The sequence below is a fragment of the Nicrophorus vespilloides genome, unplaced genomic scaffold (assembly GCF_001412225.1).
Source record: "Nicrophorus vespilloides isolate i.1.1-1 unplaced genomic scaffold, Nicve_v1.0, whole genome shotgun sequence".
Lineage (NCBI taxonomy): Eukaryota > Metazoa > Arthropoda > Insecta > Coleoptera > Silphidae > Nicrophorus > Nicrophorus vespilloides.
Window position 1 is genome coordinate 1,544 of NW_017096639.1, and position 17,283 is coordinate 18,826.

At 32.9% G+C, this 17,283-nt stretch overlaps 1 protein-coding gene across 3 annotated transcripts in view; it reads right to left on the minus strand.

Annotated features, from left to right (window-relative positions):
* Positions 1 to 2,384: 2,384 nt before the first annotated feature.
* The window catches only part of LOC108557667 (probable G-protein coupled receptor 158), a 33,916-nt gene continuing 19,017 nt past the window's right edge, over positions 2,385 to 17,283 (minus strand). The window contains exons 6-9 of one of the 3 annotated variants that reach the window (XM_017914282.1): positions 17,085 to 17,279; positions 5,777 to 5,995; positions 4,094 to 4,114; positions 2,385 to 3,987 (exon numbers count right to left, since the gene is read on the minus strand). In XM_017914282.1, the coding sequence (XP_017769771.1) occupies positions 3,838 to 3,987; positions 4,094 to 4,114; positions 5,777 to 5,995; positions 17,085 to 17,279 (585 nt within the window). In that variant the 3' untranslated portion in view covers positions 2,385 to 3,837. Of the gene's footprint in view, positions 3,988 to 4,093; positions 4,115 to 5,776; positions 5,996 to 17,030; positions 17,280 to 17,283 lie in introns of all 3 variants that reach the window. The other 2 variants (XM_017914280.1, XM_017914281.1) reach the window with 2 other exon arrangements.

Sequence of the window (17,283 nt, forward strand, 5' to 3'; positions counted from 1 at the left end):
GTTAAGTCAATATGCTAATCGGATTTGTCTCTGCCGGTTTATGTCTTCGTAATTTACATTTGTTTTGCTTCATTATTTTTGTGTTTCTCTCTGGAAGAGATCGAACACCATAAGGTTTTTCATTATATTAACATAAAAAAACACTTACCTTCTTCATCTGTTTCTAATTCTATAAGACTTATAGAATTAGTCGTGGAAATTTTTTAACCATTACCCCAAAATATTATTGCGTAAGTCGATATTACCCCCCCCCCATTCTGAATAGAAAACAATCAGTGTAAATTTTAAATAAACATTATTTAGTGAATTAATTTGCATTTACATATTTATAAAAAAGAGTTACATGAAAATAGTAACAAGTAATAATAGACAAACAAAATAAAATTCTTAAATTGGAACAAACAAAAATTAATTTGAAACTTTCCTCCTTCAGGTTTTGGAAAAATGATGTTGCTTCATGTTTGATGTAATTACTTAAAAATTGGGACTTTTTGATGTAAGAGCAATTTGAATACAGTCTTCGGCGTTTAATCGATTTCTGTTTTTCGTTTTTATGTTCATTAGAGTGGAAAAGCCTTGTTCACAAAATTAAGTTGTTGCAAATGGCAGCAATTTTTTTACCGTCTCCTCATGTGCAATTTTGAAAGCCTTTGACAACCAAAAAGACTTGCTTTGGTCTCAAATTGAATACAGTATTGGATGGAAGTTCAAGAATTGCCTCTGCCAAACCTGGAGGTTCTTCTGGTATGTTAGTAATTTCACATTTAAAAGGATCTTCAACCCAAATCACAGTTTGTACATCAAGATCTGAAAAGTAGTCAGAGAACCGCTCTCTGAGTTTGGAAACATTTTTACCCCATTTTGGGTAATTTACCCCGGTTCCCCGATTGGTATAAGTGAAAGGAAAGGGTGAATAGGAAATAAAAGACAATTTTTTTTCGTTTCGTTTTTGGTTATTTTATATTGTTTTGATGTTATATACAGGATAACCTTATATTTTCGTTCGTTCGTTCGTTAATTCGTTCGTTCGTTCGTTCGTTCGTTCGACATTTTTTTATCAAGGTGGCCGATCCTTGGCGGAACAAACGTTACAATCAAATTTAATGTCGGTTACATTTTTATCTTTGAACTTGATTTCTTCTTGAGGGCACACGTCGTTCTGGAACGGGCCCCAGATGGAGCGGGCTTCCAGTTTCTCACGTTCGAGAACGACGTGTAAGCTGCACGGCCTGCAAATCCTATCCTCGGAGCAGCGATGTTTCGATGTTAGGTTGTGCGTGCTTCCGGGAACTCTGTTGCAGGTGCCCCCACTTTGTGGAAATGTGATATTTTTTTATAGATTTCATGACTTCGCTGACGAATTTCCAGTAAGTGCTGCAGCTTCGTGGTTTATTTTATAAATTAAAGGTAAATTAACCATATTGAAACTCTAACTTGGAAACACTGGTATTGATATCGTTAATTGAAAGTACATATTGTCTATGGGGAATATTATACTTATTTATATATATATATATGTATGTTCCATTAAATACTATTTACACTAAACAGACACTGTAGACATTTAATTTTTATTGTTTGTGATCATCTCGTCAGTGTGATTCAATTGTGCGGAAACTATAATTACGAAACGATAAACACGAACACTCGATCGTCCAGGTGTGAGGAACGCCTTTGTTTGGGCCGTGCTCGATCGCGAACGCTCCCCATCTTTATGTTTATTTTCAAGTGTTTGGCAAAATGTGAAATTGCGAAGCGTCCGGTCACGACGTCCGAATGGTCAACGGATTGTTGCGTGCTTCCATTTCGTACAAACTGAAATAAGGGTTCGGATGGATCAACGTGCCTCTTCCTCTACTCCGTGGATCGGCTAAATTATTGTCTTCGAAAAAATGGTGCAAACCGAGGGGGGGGGGGATAAGATTTAAACGAACTCAGATGTAGAATGTTCTGTGCGTAAGAGACCATTTCCAGCCGCGTTCGATTGACCATAGGACTCAGTTCGAAACCATGGCGCGCGAGAAAATCGGTTGAGAACAGCAGCGTTTAGGCTCGAGATGTGCTGCTTGCATAATTTTGTTTGTTTTTGTTTGTTTAGTTGAAAGGGTCGCGAAACGTTCGAAGAAGGGTGGACCCACCCCCGTCAGTCCGCGCCACGATGCTGGAAAGGTTCGAAAGAAGGAATAATAAGGTAAGGTGGGTTTGGGGATAAGTTAAGTAAGTGCAGAGAGGTGCGCGCATGGGTTTCGGGAACTGATGCCGCGAAGGTCATAGAATCCCGAGCCCAGGACCTCCGGGAAGGCCCTCCCGTCTCCTCTATGACAGTCCGGCGCGCGGCGGAGATTCGACCCGGCTGGAAACGAGATGGTTTTAGTTTTTTTTTAGTTTTCATTAACCCAGGCTTTCGAACTGAAAAGGGTTTCAACTTAGGCGTTGGTAGTAGAAGGCGCGATCGTTCGTAATCAAAGGAAGAGGCCAGCTGCAACCCGAACATGGGGAAGGGAATCTGAAACTTCCACCTGAAAGATCTAAGGAATCTTCGGAACGTGCGCACGGTTCCCCCTTTTTGTTTTACAGAAACGGCGTCTGGGTCCAGGTCGGATCGCGTCTAGGAGTAGTAGTAATGGTTAGTAGTAGTATACTAGATCCGATCCAAGCTTGACCCTGTTCGCTATTGGGACGCTTTCAGATTCGCTCGCTGAGAGGTCCATCACCATCGTAGCAGACGATGGGCGGATTTCATTGAACGGGATCCGTGGGGTCGAGGGGGCAACGCGTGCGGGAATCGTGTTGGTAAGATACGATTTCGGCGCGCGTTGCTCCCCGGCGTCCTGTGGAAAGTCGAGGGAATCGAAGTGGGAAAGGTTCCAAACGCGAAGCACGAGCACACCGGGATGCGTTCGTGCCTGGTTGCGAGTCAAATTCGCCTGACGACGATATCCAAAGAAGAACTGTTGTGACGAATGTGTCGCAACCATCGTCTTGCCCCAATTCACATAATCATCATCGATCCGACTTTACCATTTCGATGGTGCTGTTGGTGATCAACATCGAGCATGCAAGGGTGCAGCATGAGAAAAATTTAAAATGTACATTGTCCCTTTTCTTTTTTTTCTTGGTGGTTTTTTTGAAATGATTTCGTCTATTTTCAGCTAAGTGTAATTTGTGGGTTTAGCAGATCTCTGTTGGTCTGTCTCTGTGAAACGGGGTCGGAGTGGGCCGCTCCCGAACTGCGGCCCTCGTCCAGACGCGGTTTTGTCCTTCTGGTCTGTTATTTAACCGGGGTCCATTGATCATCACGAATATACCAAACGCATGATCTTCGACGTTGGTTGTGATGGTGGTCGTGCTGTTGGTGTTAAGATCTTCGGCCACACTTCTCGGCTGCCCTCCGAGGGCTTCACGGTGGACCATCCGGAAGTGTGGCCGGACGCAAGGGTCTCTGACGACTGACCACCGACGATGGTCCGTCATGGTGACTTCTCGTCCATCGATCGCCCTCTCCGTCGGTCTCGGGTCTCCTCTGGTGTTATTACAGGTGATCGGTGGGCATCCGGTCGAAGCCCTTTAGGACGCCTGCACCTTAGGGCTTGCGCAGCAGTTGGACGTGGGGCATCGTCGGCCCCGGGGTCTCAGAAACCCCGGAGCCTCGATCGGCGTCCACTAGATGAGCAGGACCAGCGAACGCACCTCAGACACAGCTCCTCGGCTGTCCCAAGGACGAGAGCGACGATAACTCTTCTTCTACCGAAGCGGAACGTTGCCTCCTCCTCCCTCGGGACACCTCCAAAGATGCGGCAAGCAGAAAAGCTGAGGATTCAGCGACGACGGGAAGGTTCACGCCTTGGCGCCGCTGCAATCGGCGACCTGCGGATCTCCGCTCGCTCCCTCCACGCTGCACACCGAGTCTTCAGGAGTCCGCGATGGCTCTGCTTCCGTCGTCTCCTCCGGCGCTGGCTTCTGAACTCGATGTTTACCGTAGAGATTCTGCACAACAAAAAAAACCCCCAACAGGCAGCATTAGAGCAACTCGTGTTGCAATCGCACGTGCAAATTTGAAAATTTGACCTCGTTCCTCGTCATCCCCACTTACCCTTTCACGACTTCCTTTCTTCTGTTGGCGTTAGTAAAAACGTTTAATTATTAATCGATTTTCATGCACCCATGCAACGTAATACCATCTACTCAAGTACTTGCCAAATAACTTTAACAAGAACAACATGTAGAATGGGACAAGATTCAGACAAATACAAGAAAGATACTTTCCAAGTATTCAACAATATTTATAATTTGTTCAAAATCTCGAACGTTCATAGACAATCATAGATTATTAAACCAAACTCTTTCTGCCATTAAATATTTTGAAAAAATTTTGTTGCAACTATTTCTGTATCTCTCCCATAGTTCAATTGACAAATTCCAAATAATGATTCAATTAATTCCAAAAATAATTTTATTTAATATTGAGTAAATGTAATTGAATATCTAAATCGATTGCGTGCCTATCCCAAGCTGCAGACTGTTGCAACCCTTGGCAACAGGGGGATGCTGCGCGTAGCATTCAGATCAAGGTTGGTCCTGGATTTTATCGATTTTATGACCGCCCTGACGACCTCAACCTCTCCTTCATTGAGGACCGCACCCAAAAGTGCATCAATCAATTTCAGATCATCTTTATTATGATTTTTTTTTAACAATATCAAAAAATAAAATTAGTCTTCTGTACATCCAGAATTATTTGGATCTACAATAGTACATTCTATCATTGTGAAAAAAATATTTTTCTTTATTGTTTTATTTACAATTGTTGCATTTTCATACTCTTTGTACATTTTTTTTTACAAATTTTCAAAAATTAGTTAAATTTTTGAAAAGATACAAACACAATAAATCTTCGATACATCCAGAATTATTTGGATCTACAATAGTTTAATTACATTCTATCATTGTGAAAAAAATATTTTTCTTTATTGTTTTTATTTACAACTGTTGCATTTTCATACTCTTTGTACATTTTTTTTACAAATTTTCAAAAAATTTAGTATTTTTTTGTTTTCGATATGATACAAACACAATAAGTCTTCGATACATCCAGAATTATTTGGATCTATAAAAGTCTAATTGCATTTTATCATTACAATTATTGCATTATCATACTTTTTGTATACTTTTTTTTTACAAATTTTCAAAAATTTAGTTTTTTTTTTTCGAAATGATACAAACACAATAAGTCTTCGATACATCCAGAATTATTTGGATCTATAAAAGTCTAATTGCATTCTCTCATTAAGAAAAATAATCTTCAATTCACTTCAATTATCTTTGTTAATTCCAATTCCAATTATTCGAATTTTTGACTTATGAAAGAAAAAGTTATACAACATTTTTCATTCATTATTTTAGGAATTAAAATCATTATTTTTGTCAATAGTTAAATAGTGGCAGGTGGATTTTCGAAATTTGGTTTAAACATTTAAAATAAATATACATTTATTATAGACACGTTCATGTTCGAAAATTTGAACAAAATTTTCAATTGAGGAAAAATGGAAAATTTATAGAAAAAAATTGATTACTGAAAAAATTGATTTAGATATTGGGAAATAGTTTAATTTATATTGGAATTCGATCAAGATTAATGAAATGTATGCATGACATTGAAATTTATGAATTATTGTTAAAATTCTGAATTTTAATTATTATTATGGTTATGAGATTTTTGTTAAATTGTAATAAATTATTTGTTTGTGTAAATAAATAAATAAATTGCACCTACTTGCAAGCTGAATCTTCTGTGCTGAGCTTTCCTGCCACCTCGGCGTTTGGAGATGTGCGGGTTGTCCCTGCAGATGGTCTTGGTCTTGAAGATCTCCAACTGCGTGTAGAGCCGCTTCAGCTCGGCCCTTATATCGTCGGGACTCATGTCGGCCAGGGTGACTTCCCCCACTTCGACGTCGCTGTTGTTCCCGGTCAACGGTCCATGCGCGTTAACATCCTGCAGGACGAAAACAGGATCAGCGACAAATGATAAAACGAGCAAAACCACCGCAACAATTTTTCGCTTCTCCTAGCCACCCCTGAAAAGATTTTCGTCGGATTTTTTCACGGTCACCATCGAACACCTTGGATCCATGTGATTGCACAAGAAAAACTTCAATCCGAAGACGTTTTCATAAAGAAAAACGCGAAATTCTGAGCGACAGTAGGCGGAGCTTCACCTGTTATGATCGATAATGCATCAACACCCACATACACCCCCACCCCCGATGCAAGAGATCCGAGCCCCGGGAATTCTGGGAAAAAAAAAACCTTCAGCGAGCCGAGCTGCTTTCTTTTTACCCTTTTATTTGGTACATTCAATATTCGATAATGCACCAAAAGAAAAGGGTACAAAAAAACAGCCGCATCTAATTCCAAATCTAACATTAATTTGTAACGAACGAAAGCCTCGAATGTGAGCTAATTTTTTTTTTAATAGTTAGATATGCTGTGATGCAAACGAGATGGATGTACACGGGTTTCGCGTCCGATGAAACGAGATGAGAGCTGTCGCGTACGTACGCGCGGAATACTAGGTATGGAGGTATCCCGGAGCAACAGATATTGATTTTGACGTAACCTAGGAAACTGGAGATGGGTGTACGATGGTTTGCGTTTGCAGGAAAGGGATGCAACTAGCTGCGAAAGCGCAACTCTAAACGGGATGGAATTGTTGAGAAGACAAAAAGAGCACAACATTGCATCAGATTTCGAAATTGACAAAGATAATCATTTTCATTAAAATTATCAAATTTTGTATTAGTTTTGTAATAAATTAGGCAAGCAGAAAATAAATGTAAAAGTTATTCAAACCAAATTGTTTTAAAACAAAATCAAATCTATTGATTTTTCAACTCTGTTGATTGGCACGTTGACACAACACCTCCGCTCTTGGAGAAATAAACAAAATCTTGTGTTTCCAGCCTACTGTTAAACCCTAAGATTACTATTACATGAAAACGAAGCGCATGAGTACATCGATCGACCAGCAACCAGCTGTTAACCTTGGACTGTTCTAAACACTATACTTCTCAAGTAGATTATACTTGTGCTGTGTTTATTGTCATGTAAATATTTCTCAATCAATTTTTCATATTTTTTTCTTCTTTCTCCAAGTAGTACCCTAGCCTACTATTACCAAGTAACGTTTCAATTGCAATTAAAATTTCTTCTGTGTGTTTTTTTCAAGCGATTTTTGCTTTCGCAACGTTTTTCATCCAGGACGTACGCGGCTTCCCATCCCGTTTAACGTTCCGTTTTCCGGAAACTACCTGCATCTCGCTTCATCATGTGCGGTTCGTGCGGCGCGGCGCGATCCATCTCCGTCAGTCCAGATTTCGGAACGCTACAGACAAATCAATATTTATTGCATCCCACCCCGTTTATGTTTTCATCTCACTTCAACGCATTTCAATTACATAACGGTAATAGAGACATACAGATTTTTAGTTGTGAATTAATTTTTGATTAGTTTCAATTGATAATTATAAAAAAATTATAGTTTTTTTTTGTTATTTTAAAATTAATAACTTTTTTTTTCAAAATCTAATTTTTTTAATAGATAAACATAGAAATTACTATTAAAAAAATATTTAATTAATATATTTTCAGTTATTAGTGGAAATAATAATTTGTAAAGCATTAAAAACAAAAGTTGAAATATTTCTGTTCATTAAATTTTTGTCGATTTTAAAAAAGTTATTGAATTTGAAAAATGTACAAATATTATTGTTTTTTTTTTTATTTAATTTGTTTATAACGAAAACTGATATTTTCTTGAAAATTTGTAATTCCAATTTAGAAAAGAAACATTTTTTTCAATATTGAAATTTTTAGTTGTGAGTTAATTTTTGATTAGTTTCAATTGATAATTATAAAAAAATAATAGTTTTTTTTTGTTATTTTAAAATTAATAACTTTTTTTTTTCAAAATCTAAGTTTTTTAATAGATAAACATAGAAATTACTATTAAAAAAATATTTAATTAATATATTTTTAGTTATTAGTGGAAATAATAATTTGTAAAGCATTAAAAACAAAAGTTGAAATATTTCTGTTCATTAAATTTTTGTCGATTTTAAAATTTTTATTGAATTTGAAAAATGTACAAATATTATTGTTTTTTTTTTTAATTTAATTTGTTTATAACGAAAACTGATAGTTTCTTGAAAATTTGTAATTTCAATTTAGAAAAGAAACAATTTTTTCAATATTTAATTTAATCCGGTCCTGTCTACACATATATTTCTCCAATGAAATACAAAACACGTTTACCTGCATCCATTTTATTCGCAGTTCCGTCTACCCACAGCAAAATCTATATTGATTGTATCCTTCCTACTCTCATATCTCATCCATTTTATACTTTAAATCAGTGTTTCCCTACAACTTTTCTACCAGGCCACACCTAAAATTCTCATGCCCCTTATGTACATATACATAATTTGCCCCATGTGGGGCGTGGGGCCCCAAGTTGAGAAACACTGGAACATATTCTAAAGTTTAGAAGAATTTTCAGATAATTCTCATTATTTGCAATAGAATTTTTGTATTAGAATTCTACATACAATAATTTAGATTTTGAACTAATTAAATTATTTAGTAATCTGTAAATTACTTTGTTTTCAGTTTTTCAGTCAACTATTTTACTTTGTATATAAAGTCATGTAAAAAAAAAATCTGAAACATTTTTGAAAATTCCCATTTGAAAATTTCATAAATTAAATTTTAATCGAACAAAATAAATTCTAAATAATTAGTATCCTAATTATTTTTTTTATTGAAATATCTCATTACCTGAGATATTAACATTATCTTCACTAAATATTACTCCTTTTTTTTTGGTAAAAAATTAAGTTATATAATTATACTTAATACATTTGATTTCTATTCTTCTGTTCAATTAATTAATTAATATTGCGTAATAGATATGAGATTTTGTCTCTGGGGACACACAAAGCTCGTTTCCATGCCGACTCAATATACACACACACATTTGTTCGGCAGTCCTGCAACTACTTGCATCTCTCTCCATCATCTCTCGTTGCTAGGGCATCCGTCTCTATCATCTCGAAAAGTGTGCATGCATTTCAAAATCAATAACTGTTGCTCCTGGAAACGGCGGCTCTCCATCTCGCTTAATTGTGTTTGCACGTCCGCAGCCTCCCATCATTTAATCGCATCTTCCTTCTATTGACATTACATTTTTCCGCTTCGTAAAAGCTTTCCACTCTCAACTTTCAAATTGTATATACATCTAGTAATAGAAAATAAACGAGTAGATTTCAACTTTAATTATGTAAGTTCATTTTTCAAGTTTATTTTGCTAAAATTCCATTAAAATTGACTTTAATTTAGGTTATTTTTTATATTTTTATTAATAATGATGTTGAAAGTATTGCATAATATTTCATATTGTTGTCTCTTTTTCGGGATACGTGTACGAATTTATCGCAGGAGTGATTCTGCAGTCCTGCAACTGCGTACATCTCTCTCGAATAAATGCAAATCATATGCACATCCATCTCTGTTGCCCCGGGTCTCGACTCGTGCAGATTTCGAAATCAATAATTGTTGCTCCTGGTTACCAGAATCTACCCTCCCCCCCCAATCACGGATGCATGTGTTTACGTGTGTTCCATTTTATACAAATCACGGGAATTATTGACTTTTTTTTACACTTTATTGACTTTTATAATAAAATTTAATTTACTTCTTAATAACAATTAGTAGATTATAATTAATTGTTTTCATTTAGTTTTAATACTATTATTAAAATAAATGTTATACGAATTTTTCATATTTTTGTTATGTTCGCATTATTGAAATTAATTTTAAGTTTTGATCACATCATAAAATTGTATGATTATAGTAACAAAACTGACATAACCTCAATAGAAAATAAATGAAGGTAAAACTAAATAGTAACGTTTCTTTTATAACACTTTCTAATTTCAAATGGAAATTAATTTGTGGATTATTTTATTACATATTTTATTTAAAACTAATTATTTTAAACTTTACAAGAAAAAAAGTTGTAACATTTCTTAGCTTTTATATCGAATATCGCAATTATATCGAATCCTATAGTTCTTTTTTCAACTTTCATTGAAGCTTACGCAAAGGGAATCTGCAGAAGACAGGCAATTACCGAACGAAAATAGAAATAATTGATCGAGGAGGCACGTGGACGAATTCCACGTATCTGACACGTGGTCATAACTCAGTTACAAAACAAAATGTGAAATAAATGATGAAACAAAATATAAAACAATTGATTTGTTACAATTACCCAAGACAAAAACATTTGATTAATGTCAAAAACAACAAAAAAAACATACCTAACCTAAAACATTTGACACATGTCAAAATTAATGATTTTTATTTTTTTTTTCAAGTTTATAATTGTACTAATTGCAAAATATTTTGACGAAAACAGATATTTGTAAAATTAATAAAAACTTCTATTAAAAATGTCATGAATTAAATATTGATTACGTTACTTTTGCAGGAAATAACGTAAAACGTTTAATATGTTGTTAGGAAAACTTGTTTTGATAGTTACATTTTTTTTTGCTAAGTACTTCTTCAGTTTAATGGTTCATAGCTGTATTGAGAGAGCATTCAAATGGAAATTTTGCAGGTATGCATTATTGATTTATTGCTGCAGTAATCGAGTACGCATGTAGTGTGGACGGGAGCTCCAAAGATCCGGGATTCATGGCCGACAACGATGATAAACGCATTTAACTGTTAAACTAATATTTTGATTATAAATCAACTAATCTTGAAATCATTCAGTTTTTTGCTCAAAACGTTTTGAATTCTATTAAAGAAAAAGTTAATTCAAGTTTTCTTTTAACTTTTGTAGAATATTAATTACCTGAAGATAACTTGATATAATTTAGGAAAAAAATAATTTTGTTGGATAATTTTACTACTTTATAAGAAAATCGTCTTCATTATAATTGCTTTGAGTTTATCATCTATCCAAGTTATATCCTTTACATATCATGCTTAACTTTCGTAATATAGTTGTTACATGAAGTCTATTACAATTTGGAATATAAGAAAAAATAATATTATTTGATGTATTGATCAAAATTCGTAACTTTTTTTCTCTCTCGATTCTGTTTTGCTTGTTAATTATATTTCCCTATGTATATCATTAAAATGGAAATTTCCCAGCGGATCCCCGGGCATTTGCCCGGGAAAAATCTAGTTAGCCGTTGCCCTTGGTTACCTGCATCCTGTCTACTTCTCCCATTTCATTCTCTATATAATACATTTTTTTTTATTATTTAAAAACAATAAAATCAATTTTGTATTTTCGCTTTTTCAAAAACAATTTCATCGGATAATTTATGATAATTAATTGCATTTTCACCTGCAGATATAATTGCACCTGCATATGTATGTAGGTGCAATTATTGATTTATTGTTTGCAAGCGACGAATCCCTGGGGCTCGAACTATTTGCGGAAATGAAAACAAAATAAAATATAAATTATTTCTTTGAAAAAAAAGTCTATTTTTGTACATTTCAAATGGAGAAAAACATTTACTTTAAGAATATAAAAAAATATTAATTAATATCCCTAATTCATAATATGATGAAATTTTTAATTATATTTTATCAAATTTGTATATTCGTTTCGAAGAAATAGATAATATCAATAATGAAAACTAATTTTAAGTATCTTTACAAATGTTAATCAGTTTTAAATTAAATTAAAGATGATACTAATTAGGTGAGTCGTATAGTCGTGAGTCGTTTTTCTTATCTGTTGGAAATAACTGGATTTTCTATAATAATTTTTTATATTCATTTTTAAATCATTCCCTAATTTGCTTATCTATAATTAAATAATATTATTTAACTTAATGGTATAGAAATGCAATATATTTCCAGAAGGCGTCTATATCGCAAGTCCGACAATCTATTGAAATCCCGACTTTCGAAATCCCGACAATTAAAATCTTGAGTGTATCGAAATCCCGAAAATATCGAAATCCCGACTGCAATAAAAATGTTATTGTAGAAATTTATAATAATAAAAGACACTGTCGGGGTTTCGATATAGTCGGGATTTTGATTGTCTGGATTAGGGTATCCGGGATTTTGACATAGTCGGGATTTCGATATAGTCGGGATTTTGATTGTCTGGATTAGAGTAGCCGGGATTTTGACATAGTCGGGATTTCGATATAGTAGGGATTTCAATACAGTCGGGATTTCGATACACTCGGGATTTCGGTTGTCGGGCTTTAGATTGCCACCGTTCCAGAAGTATATAGTTCAGTAGCGACATCTATCAACGAATAACCGAAGTTCAGGAACAACCCTTTCCCTTGAATTTACTTTTATCACGCTATTAACTGAGAACATAGCCTTCCTGTTAATCACATTTCAGTTCAAATTTTACGAACATTCTGATAATTATTACAGTCGAAGACAAAGAAAATTGATATTATTTCAAAATATTAAAACAAATTTTAAAAAAATGGTAACATATAACAAAATAAGTAAACTAAATTTTCACTTATTTTGTTTATGAAGATTAGACTATATGTTGCATATACATACTTAAATACTACTTTTGCTATAAGTCTATGTAAATGTATTTTTAATATAACGAAATCTTTAATAATGAAAAAATTAGTACTTTGATTATGAAACCTGGAATCTAGATTATAGATGGAAATTTTTCTCCCAGTATTTTCATTTTTTGTTAAATTTAGTGTATTTACTTTTAATGTCATCTAAATATAGTTAAGTCAAGTATATATCAGTTTTTGATTAATTTAGAATAAATTTAGTTATATTAGTTATAAAATCTAAATGCAAAAGCTTTTATCTAGAATTTGCATCTTTTGATTCGTTATTTAATTTTTAGTGCTTATAAGTGCATATTTGGATAAATTTGTAGATCTTTGAATCAACTAAACTAATTTTGGTCAAATAATAATGTAAGAATCTATTTAAGCACTTCTTTTTATGTACTAATTAGATAATACTAGTATTTTGAAATTGGATTAATTAATGTAATCCATGATTTATAAAAATAAGTAATTTTTCTTTCCACTAGATAAATCATTGTAGCAAATAGTTAAGTGTAGGTTAATTGACGAAATTATGTATTTAATCTATTTCGTTTCTACTATTTGCATTGCACAGAATAATTAATTTAAGTTGTTACTTGTTCTATTACTTCTATTACCGTTTTACATAAGAAGAAAACAGCTTTTTAGTCTAATTTGTAAAACCCTTTAGTTGCGGATGAGGACGTGCCTAATGCATGTTTTCCTTTTAGCGTAATTTAAATTCTGCGAGAACGGAATGCGAGGCGAACGTGAGTTTCGCGATGCGACCGGGAGGAAAATAGGGAAATAATGATGGTCGAGTAGTGGAAAGCATGTCAAGTGTACGAAGTTAAATGCGAAACGTCCACTTCCATCATAGTGTAAAAGCGTTCTTCACATCATCTGGCGTTAAAGCCTGCTCTCGTATATTATGCAAATGTAGTTTCCCCCGAAGGATTCGAATCTATCGAATCCTCCTCATTTTTCGGGACCAAACGAACCGTGAAATTGAACGTTTTGTCGAACGTGTCTCTCAAACACCCCTCAGGCTTTACATGTGCAAGAAGCACACTATAAACTATAAACAGGTGCGAATTGAGAAACTAGAACAAAGCCATGAACGAAAATTGTAGATTTCAAAATACAAAATTGATTGATTTGTTTTATTTTAAACGTGAAATGTCAAAGCTATGATCAAATACCAAAAATTCCAATTAAATTGACGTTTAACAAAATGACATTGACATGTACAAAACGATTAGCCACAATTGAGATATAGGTTAGTTTTGAATCTTTATTTTAAATGTGAAATGTCAAAGATATGACAACAATTATCAAAAAATCCAATAAGATTGACATTTCATATTTCAAAATGATATTAATAACTCCAAATTTACTATTGAGCTGTTGCATCATTGATTATTTTGACATTTTTAAATAGTTAGCTTTTTTGTTTGAAAATGTCTAAGCTATCCATCAAATATCAAAAAATCCAATAAGATTGGGTTTGCAATAGCCATCGATTATTTTGTCCTTTCAACATGACATTGACAGTTTTTGTTTGAAAAATGTGACATGTCAAAGCTATGATCAAATACCAAAAATTCCAATTAAATTGACATTTAACAAAATTACATTGTTAAATACAAAACGATTATATGGATTAGCAACAATTGAGTTATAGGTTAGTTTTGATTCTTTATTTTAAATGTGAAATGATATGAACAATTATCAAAAAATCCAATAAGATTGACATTTCATATTTCCAAATGGTACTAATAACTCCAAATTTACTATCATTGATTATTTTGACATTTAGAAATGACATTAACAACTTCAAAATGTCTAATTAGGTAATAGATAATTCATTTATTTGGTTAGCTTTTTTTGCTTCAAAATGTGAAATGTCAAAACTATGTACCAAATATCAAGAAATCCAATAGGATTAGGTGGCTATTGCAACATTGAATAATTTGTCCTTTCAACATGACATTGACAGTTTTTGTTTGGAAAATGTGACATGTTCAAGCTATGAGCATTTATCGAAAATTCCAATAAAGTTCACATTCAATATTTCAAAATGACATTGACAACTCCAAAATTATTATTTAGCTGTTGCAGCATTTATTGTTTTAACTTTTGGAAATGACATTGACAGCTTCAATCCATAGATAATTTATTGGTTAGTGTTTTTTTTGTTTGAAAATATGAAAGCTATGATCAAATACCAAAAATTCCAATTAAATTGACATTTAACAAAATGACATTGACAAATACAAAACGAATATATGGATTAGCCACAATTGAGTTATAAGTTAGTTTTGATTCTTTATTTTAAATGTGAAATGTCAAAGATATGAACAATTATCAAAAAAATCCAATAAGATTGACATTTCATATTTCAAAATGATACTAATAACTCCAAATTTACTATCATTGATTATTTTGACATTTAGAAATGACATTAACAACTTCAAAATGACTAATTAGGTAATTGATAATTCATTTATTTGGTTAGCTTTTTTGCTTCAAAATGTGAAATGTCAAAACTATGTACCAAATATCAAGAAATCCAATAGGATTAGGTGGCTATTGCAATATTGAATAATTTGTCCTTTCAACATGACATTGACAGTTTTTGTTTGGAAAATGTGACATGTTAAAGCTATGAGCATTTATCGAAAATTCCAATAAAATTCACATTCAATATTTCAAAGTGACATTGACAACTCCAAAATCATTATTTAGCTGTTGCAGCATTTATTGTTTTAACTTTTCGAAATTACATTGACAGCTGTTGAAGCTATAATATAAACATAAATAATTTGTTGGTTAGTGTTTTTTTTTGTTTGAAAATGTGAAATGTCAAAAAGCTATGAACAAATATCATAAATTTCAATAAGATTGACATTTAATATTTCAAAATGACATTGACATGGATCAGTGAAATGTCAAAGCTATGAATAAATCCAATAATATTGATTTTTAAATAAGACACTGATAACCTCAAATTTATAATTTGGATATTTCTTCATTAATTTGTTGGTTAGATTTAAATAAATGTTACCTGACCTTATAAATTTCAATAAAATTGACATTTAATATTACAAAATGACTTTGACAACTCCAAAATTATTATTTAGCTGATGCAGCATTTATTGTTTTGACTTTTAGAAATGACATTGACAGCTTCAATCCATAAATAATTTATTGGTTAGTGTTTCTTTTTTTGTTTGAAAATGTGAAATGTCAAAAAGCTATAGACATATTTGTCCACAAATTTCAATAAGATTGACATTTAATATTTTAAAATGACATATTACAAAATGATCAGTGAAATGTCAAAGCTATGAATCAATCCAATAATATTGACTTTTCAAAAAGACACTGATAACCTCAAATTGATTAATTTGTTGGTTAGATTTAAATAAATGTCACCTGACCTTATAAATTTCAATAAAATTGACATTTAATATTACAAAATGACATTGACAACTCCAAAATTATTATTTAGCTGTAGCAGTATTTATTGTTTTGATTTTTAGAAATGACATTGACAGCTACAATCCATAAATAATTTATTGGTTAGTGTTTTTTTTTGTTATTTGAAAATGAGATATGTCAAAAAACAATGAACAAATATCATAAATTTCAATAAGATTGACATTTAATATTTCAAAATGACATTGACATTGACATAAATCAGTGAAATATCAAAGCTATGAATAAATCCAATAAGATTGACATATCAAAAAGACACTGATAACCTCAAATTGATTATTTGGATATTACTTCATTTATTTGTTGGTTAGATTTAAATAAATGTTACATGACCTAATAAATTTCAATAAAATTTACATTTAATATTTCAAAATGAGATTGACAACTCCAAAATTATTATTTAGCTATTGCAGCATTTATTGTTACCCTAATATTTACCCTTTTATTTTATAAATTTGTGCTACTTTCGAATCTACGCACAATTATCGAATATGCCAATAATATTTTTCAATTATTTGAATTCTGATCTACTTTATTTTTAATATTAATCCGCTCATGGATGAAATAAAATCAAAAACCGGACACCGTTGATGTTGATTACGTATTCATCGTTGGATACCAAAGAAGAACATGGTACAAATGAAAAAGAGTGAGAATGCGAGAATGAGTGTATGAGAAAGAGAACGGCAATAGAATTGATTATGTAACATGGTAACCATAATAACAGTAAGCCCGGGGTCAAAGACCCGCGTCACGAAATGTGTAGAGATCTAAATAATATAATTTTTTTAAATTCATATTTAGTGCAGTGCATTTCTTTCTATTCAATGTGATCGATCGATTGATACGTTATGTATATACAAATTTTTTGTTTTAGTTATTTCAGGTGAGGATGTGCAATCAAGTTACCTTGAAAGCATCGACGGGAAACCTGCAGGAATATTCCTGCGCCAAAGATCTGACCTGTTTCTGTTGATACCAAAATTTTGGCACGAAGACGAGCAGGAGGGTGAGCGTTGCGGTGCACTGGGTCCGTAAGCAGGTTGCTATGAGGACGGCGTCCGGATGGAGACCAGGTAAGATCCAGATTCTCGATAGGTAGAAGATCGAGCTTACTGCAAGCTCGATGCAGATCGCGGCGCACAGAAATCTTCGTTCCTGA